The 20,901-nt window shown below is 44.8% G+C and overlaps 1 protein-coding gene across 7 annotated transcripts in view; it reads right to left on the bottom strand.

The window, feature by feature from the left end:
• The window catches only part of LOC109889634 (kinesin-like protein KIF21A), a 57,173-nt gene continuing 36,272 nt past the window's right edge, over positions 1–20,901 (bottom strand). For 2 of the 7 annotated variants that reach the window (XM_020481205.2, XM_031823138.1), the window contains exons 21-34: positions 20,662–20,763; positions 19,846–20,011; positions 19,120–19,140; positions 18,482–18,539; positions 18,302–18,356; positions 17,974–18,185; positions 17,082–17,192; positions 12,444–12,580; positions 11,975–12,149; positions 11,675–11,839; positions 9,043–9,160; positions 8,607–8,777; positions 1,940–2,139; positions 1–1,829 (exon numbers count right to left, since the gene is read on the bottom strand). In XM_020481205.2, coding sequence (XP_020336794.1) covers positions 1,736–1,829; positions 1,940–2,139; positions 8,607–8,777; positions 9,043–9,160; positions 11,675–11,839; positions 11,975–12,149; positions 12,444–12,580; positions 17,082–17,192; positions 17,974–18,185; positions 18,302–18,356; positions 18,482–18,539; positions 19,120–19,140; positions 19,846–20,011; positions 20,662–20,763 — 1,785 coding nt within the window. In that variant the 3' untranslated portion in view covers positions 1–1,735. The remainder of the gene's footprint in view (positions 1,830–1,939; positions 2,140–8,606; positions 8,778–9,042; positions 9,161–11,674; positions 11,840–11,974; positions 12,150–12,443; positions 12,581–17,081; positions 17,193–17,973; positions 18,186–18,301; positions 18,357–18,481; positions 18,540–19,119; positions 19,141–19,845; positions 20,012–20,661; positions 20,764–20,901) is intronic. The other 5 variants (XM_031823140.1, XM_031823143.1, XM_031823139.1 and 2 more) reach the window with 3 other exon arrangements.

The raw sequence follows: 20,901 nt of genomic DNA, 5'->3' as shown, positions 1-20,901 counted from the left end.
GTACTTGCTGGTTTTTGACAGATGACATTTATTTCGCCAGGCATCTGACATTAGATCTGCTACAGTACAGAGTCAGCCATTTTAGGGAATGACATCTACAGCAAAACTCCAGAGGGGAACCCAGGACTGGTTTGAATACATACAGCTTCTTTCAACAGAACAATTCAATAAAATCAGAGCACGGCTGCATCTGAAAATGGCACCCTATTCCCTTTATAGAGCACAACTTCTGAACAGCATCCATGGGCCCTGGTCAAATGTAGTGCACTATGCAATAGGGTGCCATTTTGGATGCATCCCCAGGAAACATAACAGGCAGACTCAGGGCCAGGGAGAGGGGTTCTGTTCAAAAGAGATGAGTGCTGTTAGAACACAGTCTCCCAATTCTGGTCATGTGTTACCCAATTCGGGAGTGCAATTTGGTGATCAACAAAACAAACCTTCAGTTTATTTCTTTGTATAATACTGTTTACGTATACACATATTGTGTTGGCTGCTGCTCCTACTATTTTAACATTCAATAGTCCCAGCAGACAGCGGATCCGATACATCATTTGACAGTTAGTTCAGCTCACACCAATCACAAATAGGCCAGTTGAAATGTACAGCAAAACTGACACAAACACGATAAACCACCGTACATAGGGGTCTTCCCAGACTAGGATTGGGAGAGCTTTACAGTACAGGCACAGATAAAAGGCTCCTCTCTTCCTCACACTTCAGACTCTTATATAAAGTATGTAACTACGGTTACCAAGTGTATCTCACCTGGAGTCCAGAACAGAAGCCCTCTATGGGTCATAGGTGAGCAAACAACTTAGCAGCAAGGGCATTAGGTTAGTTATTAACTTATTAGAGGGAATAGCATCAAGTGGAAAATCATACAATTGCTAAATGACGAGTAGTGGACGAGTGAAGAGAGTCAGTGTATCCTCAAAGAGACATTGTATTTGCACATAGAGAGTAAGGAAGGACTAAGTGTAAAGACTAAGGAAGCAGAGAGGTGACTGACTGAAGGTGTTTTGCTAGTGGCTACAAGAGTAGTGTTAGTTAATGTACAGTATCCAGTTCACAGGTAAAGTACAAGAGAAGTTTCATGATTTGGTCTCCCATGGAAAGCGGGTGCTGAATTCAAAGCAAAAGAACATCAAAACCGAGCGACTTAAGGGGGTGTCAGTTCACGTAAAGCCACGTTTATATCACGTAAGGGACAGCAGGGTTGAGGACAGTGGTTCTGCTTACAATGCAGAAGAAAGGCTTCTCTTCCTTTGCTGGTCCGAGAACCAGGTCCGGGTCTTGAAGGCCTGCGACAAAGCCCGGTCTTTACCTTCCTCTCATCTAATTTTCACACCACTCCCCCAGCACAGAAAAACACTCAAGATCTGCCTCTATTTGTGTGTGTGTGTGTGTGTTTGCGTGGGCTCACCTCCATACTTGATACGAGCGGAGACGGAAGGATGTCTATGAAGCAAAAATAGGGTTTATTCTGCACAGGCCAGTGCTACGGCCACACAGGTTAGACTAGATACATTTTTCTACGGATAAATCTACAGTATCTCACTCTGGAAAACGACTACAGCTACTTTTGCTGAGATAAGATTCCATTCTTGGGGACTGTTGTCTTGGTTATAGTATGTGGGGGCTGGGGGTGGTTTCCAAGGCTAAGGGTCAGAGGTCAAAGTGCTAGTCAGCAGCATCCCAGGTTTAGGGTCACGGTGGGAAGTCCCGGCCATGTTCAGTTACTGGCCACCTCATCAGCTGTGTCCGCCGTCGTGTCTAAGGTGCTGTCGAGTCCGCCCCGGGCACGCCAGATCTTCACTGTTCGATCACTATCAAATTACAGAGCAGAAAAACTGGGTTACTGCAATGGCTGTATCCAGGCTATTGTGTGTGTTTGTGTGTCTGCCTGTCATTCTGTCTGTGTGGTTCTGTGACTCACTCAGATGCTGTGAAGAGGTGGCTGCTATTGGTGGAGATGCCATTGATGGGGCTCTCGTGGCCCTTGAGTTCCCCAAGGGCCCCCAGTGTGTCTGCGTGCCACAGCTTGAGCACCCCTCCTCTACAGCCGCTCAGCAGGGCCGGAGAGCCAGGCACCACACCCAGGGCACACACCCAGTCACGATGGGCGTTGGGCACTTGCTGTTAAGACATAGACAACATAGTACATACAGACTCTGTTTTCCATTCAACTATTTTGCAGGTTAGCAGTGTTTTCCAAACAGCTTCCCAGTTAAAATACCCGGCACCGCCTCCCCAAAAGCATGATTCACCAAAATAGTTTGTAAGTAATTAGGTACTTTTATTTTTTAAGGGGTAGATCAGCTTTAATACTGCAGATAGATTGTAGCTTCCATCAATGTAATTGTCTGCATAATTTCCAATCCCCCATATATTTTGGGGTAAATATATTATATACAGTAGCAGTCAAAAGTTTGGACACATCTACTCATTCAAGAGGTTCTTTATTTTTTACTGTTTTCTACATTGTAGAATAATAGTGAAGACATCAACACTATGAAATGACACATATGGAATCATGTAGTAACCAAAACATATTTTAGATTTTTCAAAGTAGCCACCCGTTGCTTTGATGACAGCTTTGCACACTCTTGGCATTCTCTGATCCAGCTTCACCTGGAATGCTTTTCCAACAGTCTTAAAGGAGTTCCCACATATGCTGAACACCCGTCCAGATGCTGTTCTTGTTTTGATTCATGTTCATTTTCCATTAAATGTTCACTCCCTGTACTTGCTTCTCATCTCAAGCGTCGGACGTTACAGAATGCTGTTGTAGCCATGTTGGTTAAGTGTGCCTTGAATTCTAAATAAATCACAGACAGTGTTACCAGCAAAGCACCCCCACACCATCACACCTCCTCCATGCTTCACAGTGGGAACCACACGTGGAGATCATCCATTCACCTACTCTGTGTCTCACAAAGTCCCAGCGTTTGGAACCAAAAATCTCAAATTTGTACTCATCAGACCAAAGGACAGATTTCCACCGGTCTAATGTCCATTTCTCGTGTTTCTTGGCCCAAGCAATTCTCCTCTTCTTATTGGTGTCCTTTAGTAGTGGTTTCTTTGCAGCAATTCGACCATGAAGGCCTGATTTACGCAGTCTCCTCTGAACAGTTGATGTTGAGATGTGTCTATTACTTGAACTATGTGAAGCATTTACTTGGGCTGCAATTTCTTAGGCTGGTAACTCTAATTAACTTATCCTCTGCAGCAGAGGTAACTCCGGGTCTTCCTTTCCTGTGGCGATCCTCATGAGAGCCAGTTTCATGATAGCGCTTGATGGTTTTTGAGACTGCACTTGAAGAAACTTTGAAAGTTCTTGAAATTGTCCGGATTGACTGACCTTCATGTCTTAAAGTAACGTATTTTCTCTTTGCCTATTTGAGCTGTTCTTGCCATAATAATCAACAGAGAGTTGTAAATGGTACGTTACCTCATTAACCCTCCTCAGGACTTGAAACGGTCCCACAAACTGCGGGCTCAGCTTCCTCAGCGTTCCAGATCTCTTCAGCGTGCCGAATCCACTCGTCCACCGCAGGAGCCTCGGTTTGGCTCGGATGCCAAGGTGCCAGGGCTGGCTGATACCCCAACACACACTGGAAAGGAGTGAGGTTAGTGGAGGAGTGGCGGAGGGAATTCTGCGCATACTCCACCCAAGGTAGAAAATCCACCCACTTCCTCGGCCAATCCCGACAGTAACACCGCAGGAACCTGCCCACCTCCTGGTTGACCCTCTCCACCTGCCCATTTGCTTGAGGCCGATACCATGAACTCCTTCCATACCTGTGAGGTGAACCGAAGGCCAAGATCTGACAATATCCTCCAGGATCCAGTAGTGCCAGAAGATGTGCGTAAAAAGAGCCTCCGCAGTATGCATGGATGACCGCAGCCCAGGCAGAAGAAGGAGGCGACAAGATTTGGAAAACCGGTCCACAATGACGAGAATGGTGGTGTTCCCCTGGGAGGGTCGTTGTGGAACCGGCAGGGGAAGGATTTTTCCATAAGGGGGGTGTCTGGGTCTTTGACTGAGCACAGATGGAGCAGGAAGAGATGTAAACTTGGACGACCCTAGCCTAGATGGGCCACCAGTACTCCTCAGTTAGGCAGGCGATGGTACGGTCTATCCCAGGACGGTGCCGCACACCCGTGGGCACGTAGGAGAGGTTCTCCGGGCACTGTGCAGGTGCGGGTTCCGTATGCAGGGCCTGCCGTATGGCGGCGTCCACGTCCCATACAAGTGGCACGATGATGCGGAACGGAGGGATGATAGGGGTCTCCTCTCCCTGCCTCTCCTCTACATCTACAGAGGCGAGACAGGGTGTCAGCCTTCTCATTCTTCGAGCCTGGCCTATAGGAAATTGTGAATTGGAACCTGGTGAAGAATAGAGCCCAGCTGACCTGTCTCAGGTTTAGCCTCTTTGCTGCACTGATGTACTCCAGGTTGTGGTGGTCCGTCCACACCAGGAAAGGCTGTTTGGACCCCTCCAGCCAGTGCCCCCAAGCCTTTAGAGCCTTCTTGACCACCAAGAGTACCCGGTCCCCTACGTCGTAGTTCCTCTGGGCGGGGCTCAGCTGCTTAGAGTAGAAAGCGCAGGGTCGCAGCTTTGGAGGGGTTCCGGTACGCTGGGACAGCACTGCCCCGACTCTTACTTCGGAGACATCCACCTCGACGATGACGGGAGTGAGGGTCTGGGATATGCCAACACAGGAGCAGTGGTGAAACGTGCCTTCAGCGTCTCAAACGCCCTCTCAACCTCCGCAGTTCAACGAAGCCGCTGGGGACCTCCTCTCAGCAGGGAGGTAAGAGGCACACGACCACCGCACTGAAGCCCCGAATGAACCCCCGGAAATAGTTGGCGAACCCCAGGAATCACTGGACTGCTTTCACAGAGTTAGGGATGGGCCATGACCCGACTGCGCTGATGCGTTGCACCTCCATCTCTACTCCCTCCGTGGAGATGAGATAGCCCAGAGCGCCAAAGGACACGGACCGCTCTCCTGTTTAACATATAGACCATGCTCCAACAGTCTACTCAGCACAGACCTGACTAACGAGACATGCTGGACTCGGTCAGCAGAATAGACCAAAATGTCATCTATATCAACCACTATGCCCTGTCCCAGCATGTCCTGAAACACTTTGTTGATGAAGGCCTGGAAGACTGAAGGAGCATTAGATCGGCCAAAGAGCATTACGAGATACTCGTAATAACCCATGATCGTGGAAAAACAGTCTTCCATTCATCGCCTGCACGAATGCGCACCAGATTATAGGCGCTTCTAAAGTCCAGTTTCGTGAAGTACTGTGCCCCGTGCATTTTTTCGACAATGGTTGGAATGAGGGGTAAAGGATAGCTGAACTTGACGGTGGCCTTGTTCAGTGTTCGATAATCAGTGCAGGGCCACAGTCCCCCATCTTTCTTCTTGACAAAAAATAACCTTGATGAGGCTGGTCACATAGAGTGGTGGATAAAACTCTGCTGGAGACTCTCCTGTACATAGGTCTCCATGGCCTCGGTCTCCGCATAGGAGAGGGGATAGACATGTCCTCTCCGGAGGGCTGCATCAGACAACAGGTCAATGGCACAGTCCCAGGGACGATGGGGAGGCAGGCATGTAGCCTGGGTCTTTGAAAAAACCCGGTGCAGATCCTGGTGCTCCTCCGGGAAATCCACTTGAGGTGCGGACTGTGCAGTGGTGTTGACAGACACCGCGAGACACCTCCCCTGACACTCCTGCAACCAACCCAGCAGTCTTCTCTCGGACCAAGAAATAACGGGGTTATGCAAACTCAACCAGGGGAGACCTAAAACAATGGGGTGCGTGGGGGTGTTTATAATCAAGAAAGTGATCTGTTCTGAATGATTCATTCAGAACAGATCACTCTGAAACAGAAATAGTAATGTTATGTACGAGCCCTGTCCCTATTGGACGATTATCCAGGGCTCGAACTGGAATGGGTGACTGTAGGGGAACCAGTGGAATGCGTAATGCAGTGGCCAGTGCGCTAAGAGATTCCCAGCAGCTCCAGCATCAATCAGAGCTAACGGGAGTAAAGGGCTAGGGTACTCAGGGAATTGAATGGGAAAACACACTGGTTGATTTGACAGACAAGGAAAGGAGACCTTGCCTCCTACCTGAGTTGGTGCAGGGGAATTCCCTGGCTTGTCACCTCCACTCCTCCTAATGGATAGAGAGCAGGTCGGGGAAAATTTACCCCCTTCTCCACAATAGAAGCAGAGACCCAGATTCCTCCTTCTCCTATGCTCTGCCTCGGGCAAACATGCCAAGCCAACCTCCATTGGCTCTGGCCACAGAGCAGGGTACCCGAATTCCGCGCAGGTCTTCTTCGGGACTGCAGGAGGTTGTCCAACCGGATCACCATGCTGATGAGCTGGTTGAATGACAGGTTGACATCACGGCAGTCCATGGTGATACCGAGTCTGGAGAGACAGTTCTCGTGGTGCTGTACTGTCCCTACAATGGTCACTAGCTTGGCCTTTCCTGATGTCTCCATTTTGCGAGTCGGTTATTCTGTCACGCTGGTATAAAGGATTTGGAGACAGGCTCAGGAATACACAAATACACAATAGGGTTTTTTAATACACCCAAGACAAACACGTATACAAAAACACTGGGCTGTACCCAAACAAAAGAGCGAGGGTAAACCTGGTTGAACGACACGGGACGATACCCATAATACACAATATATAAAGCATGCAGCATAACAGCTGCACCAACACATAGGTGCTCACACGACCAACGGACATTGGAACAGAGGGCACAGATATAACATACTAATCAGGGCAAATGGGAACCAGGTGTGTGTAATCAGACAAGACAGTCCGGTGTTGATGATAATGAACCCCGTTCAGTGAAGCCTAGAAAGCCAGTGACGTAGACCTCCGGAACAGGTGAATAGAATGAGCTGCAGTACCGGGGGGGATCTGTGACAAGTACTTTTAACAAGGCACACCTGTGAATTTAAATGCATTCCAGGTGACTACCTCATGAAGCTGGTTGAGAGAATGCCAAGAGTGTGCAAAGCTGTCATCAAGGCAAAGGGTGGCTACTTTGAAGAATCTCAAATATAAAACATATTTTGATTAGTTGAACACTTTTTTTGTTACTACATGATTCCATATGTGTTATTTCATACTTTTGATGTCTTCACTATTATTCTACAATGTAGAAAATAGTAAAAATAAAGAAAAATCCTGGAGTGAGTAGGTGTGTTCAAACTTTTGACTGGTAATGTGTATACATATCTTTAAAAATATATATTTCCCTTTATTCTTTTCCCCTAACCCTACCACCCATCCCCTAATTGTAGTAAACTAACGGACATAAACACTTAGGCTTCTACTTCCAGTTTATACATACTATAGACATTTTATGAACACAATGTATTTTACAATAATTAACTTTTGTTTGTTTTTAATCCAATCCTTCAGCTACCATCAACCCCTCCCATCTATCTCTGAAGCCCATCCAGTTTCTATTTCGCCATATATTTTTAACTGCGGTTTCACAAAGGTTCTGAACCTATATACGGACACAGTATTTATTATACTTAGTTCTCTTGTTGTTTTTAATCCCACCCTTCAGCTCCACTCAACCCCTCCCATCTATTTCATTTTTTTCTTTCTATTTTACATATAGTTTTGAACTGTGCTGTGATGTTTCACAAAAGTGTTTCACACTGAACCTTTCTATTCTCATAGTTTCTAGAGATTGTAAATTAAAAAAATATTTTGTTGCTGAAAGTATTATTATGTTATTGAGTTACTATGACTTTTCAGATCACCCAGTAGCGCTATCTGCAGAATTAGCTCCAGGTAAATGTAGCACTTCTTCAACCATTCCTGGACCTGTGACCAAAAAAAAGCTACATATGGACAGTACCAAAATATATGATCTAATGATTCGGTGTCTTCCATGTGCCATGGATTCGGTACATCAAAAATCTCTTCCCAACTATTTTGCAATCTATATGGCACAGCTGTCAATTCTTTGGTCCTTAAATACAACTGTATACTTTTTTATTTATCACAATTTTCTCTAACCAATTCAGTCTTTAATGCAGGGCCGACAGACAAGTTCCTTACTTTTTCCACCTAACACTTCCCTCTTCTATTTTTGTGGTAATGCTGCAATTAGTTGGTTGTAATTTTGGGTTCAGCAGACATGTACACATATTTTTTGTTAGCTGCATGTGTGACATAACTCCATCAGTCCTATTTATGATATCATTTACAAAGATTATACCATAAAAAAAATACTAATAAATGTATTTAAAAAAAAATCTATTTGAGTTTAACAACAATATTTGTTGTATTATTTGCTCTGTCTTTTCTGGTGGATTAAACTGAAATTGCAACCAACTTTCTATAGCTCGTTTTAAAAATAGCAATATTTTGGAGATTATTTCATTTTCAAATAGCTGAAAGTGAGAGGTTGTAATCTGAATAAAGGGCAAAAGGCCATTCTTGAACATGGGGTGAGACATTCTTACTAAACTGCTTTTTTTTAATGACTGGATTCACCAAAATAGTCAGTGACACTTCCCCTTTCCCCTCTGTTACCTGCAGTAAGTCTTTGCGGTCTAGGTCCCACTTCTTAATGCCGTTGTCCCTGGAGCCGCTGAAGAGGACGTCCCCCTGCACCACCAAGGACTCGATGCCATCGTAGTGGGGAGGCTCAAAGTTGTGTGTGGGGCTGATAGCACCCAGGGCCCCCTCTGTCACGTCAAACAGCTGCAACAGACAGTCCATCAACAACACTAGACAAGTCACAGCAAAGCGTTAGCCAGGATAATTCCTATTGCATAGAAAACAAATACAAGAGCCAACATGATCCATATTCAAACATGAGACAACATGCAGAAAATCATCTCTGACCGAAACTTCAACACAATAAAACCATGTAGAGATGTAATATGGTGTGTGTGTGTGTGGCAGTTATCCTTTCGACAACGAATATACGCAGAACAGCCACACGCCTAAACACACTCTCACACACCTTGATGTAATGGTCCTTGGATCCGCTGATGACCAGATCCTGACCGTTCCCACTCTGGTCCACAGTCAGACACATGACTGGACCCAGGTGACCAGTCAGCTTCCCTGTGGATACAAATCTGACCAAGAGAGAGGGAGGACAGTGGGCCTTTAACATGATAGCAATCTCCTGAGATGCACTGCTTTACGGCAAGACACTCACTAAGAGGACAGGCAAAGATCAGCAAGGGAATAGATCAGGGGTACTCAACTACTATATGAGAAGGTCCGGTCACACAGATTTCCTAGGTAGCAAAGGTCCGGATGGATATTGTCATTTATCGTCGTAGTAACAAACCTTGCAACCCATACGACCCCAAACGGTTCACACCCCTCGTTGGCCGAGAGAAAAATAAAATAAAATAGTGATTATTTTCTAACAATTATACACATTTTGCCATATCATATGATACCGGAGGGACTCAATTAAATTTGAGGTTTTATTAGTCATATGTACACGGAAAACACATGGTATCACAGGAGGTGAGTGGCACCTTATTTGGGGAGGACACGCTCGGGGTAATGTCTGTTAGTGGAAAGGTATCAAATACATCAAACACATGGTTTCCTTGTGTTTGATGCCATTCCATGTGTGCTGTTCCAGCCATTATTATGAGCCGTCCACCCCTCAGCAGCCTCTTGTGCATGGTATACATCCTCCAACGAAATGCTTACTTGAAGGTTCTTTCTTGACAATCCAACAACAGGTGGTCAGTCCAGTTCAAGTCTTCAGCAGTCTGATGGCTTGTAGATAGAAACTGTCTCTGAGCCTGTTGGTATCAGACTTCATACTCCGATACCGTCCTACCGACGATAAGGGAGAGGACAGCTTGTGGCTGTGGTGTATGGGGTCCTTGATGATGCTGCGGGCCTTCCACAGGCACCATTTTGACTAGATGTCCTGGATGGTTGAGAGCACGGTCCCAGTAGTGTACTGGGCCATCTTCACCACCTGCTGGAGGGCTTTGTCCAGAAGAGGACTGGCCACCCCACATAGCCTGGTTCCTCTCTAGGTTTCTTCCTAGGTATTGGCCTTTCTAGGGAGTTTTTCCTAGCCACCGTGCTTCTCCACCTGCATTGCTTGCTGTTTGGGGTTTTAGGCTGGGTTTCTGTACAGCACTTTGAGATATCAGCTGATGTACGAAGGGCTATATAAATAAATTTGATTTGATTTGATTTGATTTGCGGTCATGGATGGAGCAATTCCCATAGCAGGCCATGATGCAACCGGTCAGGATGCTCTCCATGGTGCAGCAGTAGTGTTTGGAGAGGACCCGGGGCGGCATGCCGAATATCTACAGCCGCCTTAGGAAGTAGAGTCACTGTTGCGCCCTCTTGACAAGAGTGGTGGTGTTGTTGGTCCATGTCAAGTCCTCTGTGATGCGGAAGCAGAGGAACCTAAAACTTGTGAGTCTCTCTGCTGCAGTCCGGTTGATGTGAATCAGGGCATGTTCCCTCTTCTGCTTCCTGAAGTTAACAATCGACTCCTTTGTTTCGCTTACGCTGAGTGAGAGGTTGTAGATCAATGGGGGGCCCCTTGGGGGTCGAGGTCCCTGGGAACGTAATCTGGCCATAATAATTACAAGATTTAGATAGGTAAGTTAGTCTAACCAGCTATCTAGCCAACATGGGCTAGTAGTTGATCAACTGGACTTTTCTGACATGTTATAAATAGCTCACTAAGGTCTTGTCTGCAGGGAATGAAATAACACAAGGAAAGCGGCCCATTCACCACCAAATTTAGAAATTGCACCTTACTATTACAACTCTCAACAGCAGTAAGCTGAAAGCCAGGCTGAATTCACCCCCCATGCTCTTCAACCGATCGCTGCCTGCACCTGCCCGCCTGTCCAACATCACTACTCTGGACGGCTCTGACTTAGAATACGTGGACAACTACAAATACCTAGGTGTCTGGTTAGACTGTAAACTCTTCTTCCAGACCCACATCAAACATCTCCAATCCAAAGTTACATCTAGAATTGGCTTCCTATTTTGCAACAAAGCATCCTTCACTCATGCTGCCAAACATACCCTTGTAAAACTGACCATCCTATCAATCCTCGACTTCGGCAATGTCATTTACAAAATAGCCTCCAATACCCTACTCAACAAATTGGATGCAGTCTATCACAGTGCAATCCGTTTTGTCACCAAAGCCCCATCTACTACCCACCATTGCGACCTGTACGCTCTCGATGGCTGGCCCTCGCTTCATACTCGTCGCCAAACCCACTGGCTCCATGTCATCTACAAGACCCTGCTAGGTAAAGTCCCCTCTTATCTCAGCTCGCTGGTCACCATAGCATCACCCACCTGTAGCACGCGCTCCAGCAGGTATATCTCTCTGGTCACCCCCAAAACCACTCCCAAAGCCTCTCCTTCCAGTTCTCTGCTGCCAATGACTGGAACGAACTACAAAAATCTCTGAAACTGGAAACACTTATCTCCCTCACTAGCTTTAAGCACCAACTGTCAGAGCAGCTCACAGATTACTGCACCTGTACATAGCCCACCTATAATTTAGGTTGCCTTTTTTCAGGGCTCTTTGGATTTGTTTGTCAAAATGGCCGGTGTGCCGTGCTATACCGTACCTTCTTAGGTCCCAGACTCTGACAGAGTTGCCGGCGGCGGCGTACAGGACAGAGCCGCTGGGGTTGAGTGCGATCTGGTTGATCTGGTTCTCTCCTGCCGGGATGGTGACAGTCCGGTTGGTGCTAGACGCACAGGCGTCGCCCGGGGTCACCTGACCAGAAGACCTGTAGAATACAGAGGTGTGGGTGTCAAATAAAGTTACCATATATGGGTGTAATAGATGTTATCATATATGGGTGTAATGGATGTTATGTATATTTGTATAGCCTTTCAAAAACAGTTACGCCATTGACACTCACGTGAGGGTGCGGATGCACTTGGCTGAGTCTCGGATGTCCCAGACCTTGATGTAGGAGGTGGAGACGGTGAAGACCAGGCTGGAGCTGTAGCGCACTGACACCACATTGTTGGGGTGACCTGTCAGGGACATGATCTCCTGACCCGTCACTAGGTTCCACACCTTACACGTACGGTCTGGAAGGAGATGAGAGGAGAGGAAGAGGTGAGCACTGATCTCCCCAATCATTTGCTCAAATCACATCACGAGAGCATCTGATTATATTTCTGTCTCAATTTCTGTGTCACAATGTCACTGGCAGAGTTTCTGTCTATCTACCTAGGTCCCCTTAACACTAGTGGTGCCAGTCCAGTTACAATACTGTGTCAGCCCCATAACAACAACAGTCTATCGGTCCTGTCCAGTACACATTTATCTCAAGTGATTAACTTTTGCTCAGTCTGTGAGACAGGAGACATTGGACAATTGACCTTTGGAGCCGGTGAAGAGGAGGTCATCGGTAGAGTCAACACACAGCACGGCTTTAGTGTGACCCTCAGCCACGTGGACACACTGCAGTGTTGCTGACCGACTGCCCTTTGAGGAAGGCACTGGGTTGATCACCCCTCTGGGGAGGAAGAAACCATGCATGAAAATTGCAGTAGGGCTCAGAGAACGGGTAACCACCGTTTAAGGCTTCATATACTGCAGTAAGACACAATACAAGATTAAACATGCACCCACAAGTCCACCACTACAGGCACACATGCATACCGTATACAGTACATAACGTAAATGTACCCACTTGGCCAGTTAGCAACATGCTGCAAATAAAAATAAAAAACTAACGAGAAGCCAGTGACAGTGTCCATCCACAAGGATGGTCAGGCTGACAAAAACTGAACAGAACCATCCAGAGAAAGGACTACCTGTCAACCACAGAGGAGCCGCTCTCCTCGCAGCTTACCACACATCAACACACTGGCAAGAAGGGAGACATTGTTGGCAACTGACAGAGATTTTCAATAGCTGTCCGTCCTTCTTCACTTTAACACAATCCTCCTACAATGGGCCAACTTTGCAAGTACTTTTAGTTGAGTCTTGTACAGTTATTGGGTGACAAAAAAACAACATTTGGTAGTCATATAGTGACTACCACTATAGTCACTATAGTGTGAATACAAACGTGAACAGAGGGAAAAAGGCCTACATATTGTAGTGTACATTTGGGAGAAAAAACAGTCCATTCTGTGGACAATTAATCTTTTCTAAAGTCTAAATCTCACTAAAGGAGAGGTGACAAAGTGTCCCGAGTGGTTTAGATGTGTCCCCTGACGTGAGAGAGTGTGCTCAACAATTCCAACACCTGCCTAATGTTTATAGCTTACCTAATGTATGCAGCATACCTGTAAACAATACATTTGATTGGTGATTTATTATATTATATTTGACTTCCAGAGCTTCCTTAGAGTGGGGTCTGTAATTATTGGGTCCCTTGATAAAGATGAGTAAAAAATTAAATACTTTATAAAAGAAATATTACAAATACTGAGCTGTTTTGGAGAACACATTGGGAGGGATCTTAGAACATTCCTCCATACTGAATCTATCCAGATCCTTGATACCCTTTGTTTGTTTCTTTATTACTTGTTAAACAAAATCTCTTCTTCTGAGCAATTGTATTAGTATTAAATAATATAACAGTACAACAAATTTGAGCATACAATATACAATGCTCAGTACTTGTACTATTTATTTGATTACAATACACTATGCCTATTACGTGTAACTTAACTTCCTCTTACTTATCCTGCGGTCTGTCTGCTCTATCCAAACACCTTGTCAGACGGACAAATCTGTTGCCTTGGCTACGTGGGCGGTTAGAGGGGAAGGGGGGGGGGGATAATGAGTGGGTTGGACATGCCGAGAGAGGAGCTTGGATTGGTCTGCAATATACAACTGAAGTCGGAAGTTTACATACACCTTAGCCAAATACATTTAAACTCAGATTTTCAACATTTCCTGACATTTAATCGTAGTAAACATTCCCTGTCTTCAGTCACTCAGGATCACCCACAATAGGTTGGGTGAATTTTGGCCCATTCCTCCTGACACAGCTGGTGTAACTGAGTCAGGTTTGTAGGCTTCCTTGCTCGCACATGCTTTTTCAGTTCTGCCCCACACATTTTCTATAGGATTGAGGTCAGGGTTTTGTGATGGCCACTCCATTACCTTGACTTTGTTGTCCTTAAGCTATTATGCCACAACTTTGGAAGTATGCTTGGAAACCACCCCCAAAACATGATGCTGTGACCCCCATGCTTCACGGTTGGGATGGTGTTCTTCGGCTTGCAAGCCTCCCCCTTTTTCCTCCAAACATAACGATGGTCATTATGGCCCAACAGTTCTATTTTTGTTTCATCAGACCAGAGGACATCAGACCAGAGGACAAAAAGTACTATTACTACGAAAAATACGATATTTGACACCATGTGCAGTTGCAAACCCTAGTCTAGCTTTTTTATGGCGGTTTTGGAGCAGTGGCTTCTTCGTTGTTTGAGCGGCCCTTCAGGTTATGTCGATATAGGACTCATTTTCCTGTGGTTATAGATACTTTTGTACCTGTTTCCTCCAGCATCTTCACAAGGTCCGTTGATATTGTTCTGGGATTGATTTGCACTTTTCGCACCAAAGTACGTTCATCTCTAGGAGACAGAACGCGTCTCCTTCCTGAGCGGTATGATGGCTGTGTGGTCCCATGGTGTTTATACTTGCGTACTATTGTTTGTACAGATGAACATGTTACCTTCAGGCGTTTGGAAATTGCTCCCAAGGATGAACCAGACTTGTGGAGGTCTACAATTTTTTTATGAGGTCTTGGCTGATTTCTTTAGATTTTTCCATGATGTCAAGTAAAGAGGCACTAAGTTTGAAGGAAAGCCTTGAAATACATCCACAGGTACACCTCCAATTGACTAAAATTATGTCAATGAGCCTATCAGAAGCTTCTAAAGCCATGACATAATTTTATGGAATTTTCCAAGCTGTTTAAAGGCACAGTCAACTTAGTGTATGTAAACTTCTGACCCACTGGAATTATAATAAGTGAAATAATCTGTCTGTAAACAATTGTTGGAAAATGCACAAAGTAGATGTCCTAACCGGCTTGCCAAAACTATAGTTTGTTAAGCAGAAATGTATGGAGTTGTTGAAAAACTAGTTTTAATCACTCCAACCTAAGTATATGTAAACTCCCGACTTCAACTGTAGAAGGCTTCTGTCAATTTGAGCTCGTCAGTCTGTGCTGGTAATCCTGTCGAAACACGGCTTTAAAAAAATGTATTGTGTAGTGGAACTGCATAAGTGTTGTTCTCCACTTTCTGGAGGATAAAGTTTTGAAATCAGTGGAATTAGAGTATGATAGCTAAAGAGATGGAGAAAACACCTGTCTCTGGATTACATCTTCAAACTAAGGGCAATCGTGGTATGGCATCCGTGACAGGGAGACGCCTCCATCTTGCATGATGATGTATACGGGTAAGATAGACTAGGGTTAGCTTGCTACATTTTCAGATATTACACATTTATAATTTTGACAGAAAGTGGTTTAATTTCAAGCTAAATATATTCTCCAAACACTGGCTTTGAGGGCATTATCACTTTTATACAACAGGTTACCAATATATTCAAATAATGATTGAAATATTTTGAATAAAAACGTTATTTTGATTAATTTATTCATACTATTTCATCCTTCCACAAGATGTAGTCCATACAAATCTAGGGTTGCTACCCAAGCCGACTGGTCATTCATTTCGGTTCGGTTGCCAGAGACGCGACCCAGACGTTCAGACTTTTTGTTCTGTTTCTATGGATACGACCCAGTCGTTCATTCTAAATGCACTGGCTGGCAACATTCTTATCCCTTGCTTGCTAGCTAGCCAACTACTAATTTACAGTCACGTCAAACAATGCAGCCAGAAAACAACAAAGTAGCTGCATTTGCATTTGTTTAAGCTGTTTTCTATTGACATTTATTTGGATACATCCATAACAATGAGCTAATGAGATGCGAGTTGACCTGGCATAGAAAATGTGTTCTCTCGTCAGGACACTGTTGTTCAGAGGAGCTAGCCAACAACACAGCTAACACAATCACTTCAAATTGAATCCTGAAAGACTGCAAACAAGCTGCTTTCTATTGACATTACTTTGAATATATCCATAAAAATTATGACAGCTGATTCATGATGTCGACTGGCTGAGAAACGCTGCTTGCCTGTCTGTCTCTTCACAACTAACGACACATTGATTACTATGGGACAGCTGGAGACCGAATTTGAATATTGAAACAATGTTGCACATTTCAGAGTCAGACAGCAAGGTTTATACAATCTCCGCTGTTAAAAACTAAATGTTAGTCTAAAGAAATGTGAGATAATCTAGATGCTATTTATAGTGGAGATCAAGTGTATAAATTGCCTGGCTGGGCTGATGAGACAGAGGATTGCAGACTGAACAGAGTAAATAGCCGGTGGTAACTTGTGAAATAGACACCGCCTGGAATGCGGTTTTAACCAATTAGCATTCAGGATTAGAACCAACCGTTATATACGGCTCTGCACTCATTTCTGAGACTTTTCATGCTCATCACATGTGGTCCTGAGAACTGATCAGGGAAATAATGTTTGCTCACTCAGGGTTTCACTCAGCATGGTTCCCTGCTGGATACCAATATATAGGATTTATATATCGTAGCCAAATTTGCAACAGAGGGTTCGAAGAGGCTGAGAGGGCCAAGTTGAACACTGAATTAACTTGCCAAATAAAAAATAGATTTAAGAAATAGAAATTAATTGTTTAATCTCAGTCAAAAGGGATATAGAAACAAAATTAGCTATATTTCTCAAGAACGCGTCAACTACTTGACATTCGGTGTAGAACTTGGCAGGGTAAGGTTATTATTTCCATCACACCAAGCAAAGAGAATTGTTGATTTAGAATAGACAACACCACATACTTTCTGAGGTGGGAAATTCAGAAAGGGGGCGATAAGTATAATTTGCAAGAGCTGTTGGAAAATGTTGTGCTTTTGGCCTCCGGCCACCAGAGCGTCACTAGTCTCTTACTGTTTGATCTCCTTGACCTTAGCCGCCAATTGTGTCTTGTCATAGGTCTTCCTGCGAGAGAGCGGCGAGGGCTCTGGAACTCTTTTTTCCGCCCCTGAGGAGGAGGCAGGTCTGGAGCCGGAACAAACATTTAGTTTTCATTAGCACCACACAACACCATCCAAAGACAACACAAGACAAAACATAAGGAACAAAAATGACAACAATGTAAGACTATAAACTAAAGTATAAATGAAACAATATTGGAGGCAGTGAACATGCATTACACACATACCACACTGTTACCTGATATTCAGTCCCAATATAGACGTTTCTTCTTCACCCAAATCTCGTGTTTTATAAGGAAACCAGTGTAGCATTAGGGCTACATTGTGTCACACTGAAATGAGTCCCCAGCACTATATCTTATGTGTTCAAGTCAAACTAAAATTGGTATTGCTGCTCAAAACATTCGTAGAAAGCCAATGTGCGCTATTGGTTAGTTTTATTAGCTCTTTCTGTTGCTTTGACAGGATGCAAATGTTAAGGATTAATATTGTGTAGAGTTGACATAGCTGTGCCATAAGCCTATTGCAATTGAGAATTGCATCTAGCGAGAGAACATGAGATCTGCATGGCCATACTGTACATCCCTCATAATCATAGTGTGCGTGTCTGCCTGTCAGTAGTAGGCTTGATGGGTGAGTGTTATTACAGCTGCTACATGCTAATTAACGAATATACTAAAGGGCTACATTTTGGTTTCTACTGGCTAGGAGACTTGCAGGTGAATAGAGGAGATTTAAAGACCATGTCAGGCAAAGTGAAAAGGGAATAAGCAGCAGCTGTATCAACATGCAGAAAGCAGGGGGTTAGCAGGTTAGCTAGCTAGCACATGGAGGCCCGGACTTACATGCTGCCCATCTTAGAGGACAAGCCGGGAGAATGAGCCATATAGTCCCTGTCCCTGACTGACGAGCCAATGGGGGTCTCGGGATCTCTGCCCTCTTCTGGAGTTTCAACCAATGGGAGACAGGGGGAGGAGAAATCGCCAGAAGGCGTGTCAGGGACGGAGTCACTTTTGGCGTAGAGCAGCTCCATCTGAGTGGTGGTTCTCCTACGAGCCTGGGTGGGGAGAAACACACTCAGTTCATAATACACACAAACACGCACCCACACACAAATGTCCCCACAAGGATAGTAAAACAATGATACACATGCTAATAGGCTGAGAATGGTACCTTGCTCCTTGTTTTGGCCTCTCCACAGAGTTTCATTAGATCTGATGTCAGAGAGCTGTAACAAGGAAGTAGAATATATGAGCTAACATACTTTAAAAAAAATAAAACAGGCAACAACAAAAAAAGTCAAATGTTCACTATTTTTGGGTCATTTCAGTGAACGCTCTCTTTAATACTTACTGTCCGTCTGTTGCAGGACTCTGGGTGAATTCGTCACTGCTGCTGTCATCCCCATTCTCTGTGAAATCAAAGTACTAAAATGTCAGTTGAACTGTATGTCAGAGCCAAACAACATCCATAGCAAATGCATTTTGTTGTTGTTGTGTGTTATGGCTAAATACCAACAAACTTAAGTCAGTTCTGTCTAGTAGTCCAAATACCTGCCAATCGTCCAACCAAACATGGTACAAGGGTAAAACCGTTTATTGAACCAAACCTTATGCTATTACTATGTTGGCTACAAACAGACGTTAACAATATGTGGTTTATATTATTGAACAAGGTAATGGTGGTAATAATGAACGAGGAGAAGCGGATGAAGACGATGTCAGCGCAGCGCCATGCCGTTTATAAGAAATTGCCTCAAAAGACTGCTAGTCCACCACTCTAACCACTAGGCTACCCTGCCGTAGTTATATTAGCAGGTGCTAGAAGGCACGGTGGGAAGAAAAGAAAGGGGGGTAACATACGGAGGGAGGTTTTGAAGACAGCAGCATTGCACCTCATGCACCTGCTCATGTTGTTGAGTTAGTTTCCAGGAGGGGGACCCATGCATTCATATAAACATATAGAGAGAGAGTCTGGTGTCTGTTACTTACCCACTGGCATGTTACCTAGCTCTGTATCCATTGAGGCACCACGGGCAGGGCGAAAAGAAAAAAAGGCACCACACAAATCAAAAACACATTCAGTCATTCACCCGTAATCAAAACCAAATCTGGTCTAAAAGGAAGAAAGAGCAAAAGTGCAAGATCGACTATTCAAAAAAAGATGTCCTCCTCCACAAACGCTGGTGAAAATAAAACTGTCATACAGAACCTTATTCCACTGTCAGCGCAATAACAAAACGTCAACTCCATAACAAAAAACGTCAGCTCAATAAAATAAAATAAAAAAGGGCAAAGATAAATAATGTACTTGTGTGATTATTCATCTCACAGCCAGAATCTATTGAGGAGGCCACAAGCAAAGAGCAACTCAACAATCCCCCATCATGCACTAGACCACCGTCTCTAAGTCTTGGTACTGGAGGTCCAACCAGTAGCTTTCACTCCAGGTCCAATAGAATCTCAACAACATTCAGGCCACAGACAGTTATGTTTTCAATTATACATACTTCTAGGTCTATCACCCATTGAGTAACCAACCATTTATTTTGGGCGAGCAAGACCTGGCAGTGTTGTGGGCTTGATTAACGACCTCCTGTAGCAGGGGTTGAGAGGGTCAGGGTCAAGGCCCTGGACTGAACTATACATGTATCTTTATACATGTATCTTGCAGGGTGTGTGGCTGGCAGGCTGGACGATTGGAGTTAGGGCTGTTACCTTGTAGAGCATTCCCCAGCAGGGCATCCAGTTCGGGGTTAAACTCTGCCTTCTCTTTCAGCATGTGGAACAGCAGCTGGTTCTGAGTGGCGCTGGTGATCTCTGTCTGCTTCAGCCTGCCCTCCATCACCTTCACCTGGGACTCCTTCTGGGCTGCCTGCAGACCCTACGATAGGGAGGACGTCAAAGGTCATAGGTCAGCTATAAGAAGGGTCACTAAAGGTCAGCTATACGAGCTATGATTGTGTGTAATACTGTACACAAAATACTGTACACAAAATATGAATACACAAGGAGGGTGCTTGTACATGTACACACAGAACTAAACACATTAACTATCGTAGAAACGGACTTAATTGGGTACATGTGGAACCTGGGTTTAAAGTGCGACTGAACCAAAAAAAGCAAGATCCAAAGTCAAACCAACTTTGCCACGGTCGCACACCAGCTGACGGAAGCTAATTGGCGAAAGAAGTTGGATAGCTCGCTTGCTAGACTAGGCTACTTTCAGACACAAGACCTGGTGAGACTGTTATCTAGAAGGGTGAGTGACCCTAACTGTGTACTGTTCTGGCAGAGTGAAAGTACAAACGCTTCCCACTTTCGAACACACACACACACACGCACACATCAAAGCACACGTCCAAAACCCAAATCTTGTTCTCAATCGCATTTCCTAATGAGGATCATTGAAACCGAGGCTGAATCAGGTCGTTCAGCCCACCTTTAAACAAAGTCAACTCCAGGAGAAGACGACGGCATAAGAGATTGGGGAGAGACTACGGAGGGACAGGTAAAGGGCAGTAAGTTAGTTACCTTGTTGATGGCCATAGAAATAAAGTGGTCCATCAGGAAACGGGCTTCTGTTAGGGTGCAGGAGCTGATCACTGCGGAAACATCCACCGTGTCAACCTCCTCCTGCAAATGCATAATCACATGGTTAGGAAAAACGTGTTACTCAGAGAGTCATGGGGTAGTGTTTGACTTGTTTGGCCAGATTTGTGCTGCTTGAATTTGGCCGTGGTTGTATCTCAACTTTTATGTGGCTTCCTCTCC

This window comes from Oncorhynchus kisutch, linkage group LG4, assembly GCF_002021735.2.
Source record: "Oncorhynchus kisutch isolate 150728-3 linkage group LG4, Okis_V2, whole genome shotgun sequence".
NCBI classification, from domain to species: domain Eukaryota; kingdom Metazoa; phylum Chordata; class Actinopteri; order Salmoniformes; family Salmonidae; genus Oncorhynchus; species Oncorhynchus kisutch.
This window is presented reverse-complemented; position numbering and strand designations above follow the sequence as displayed.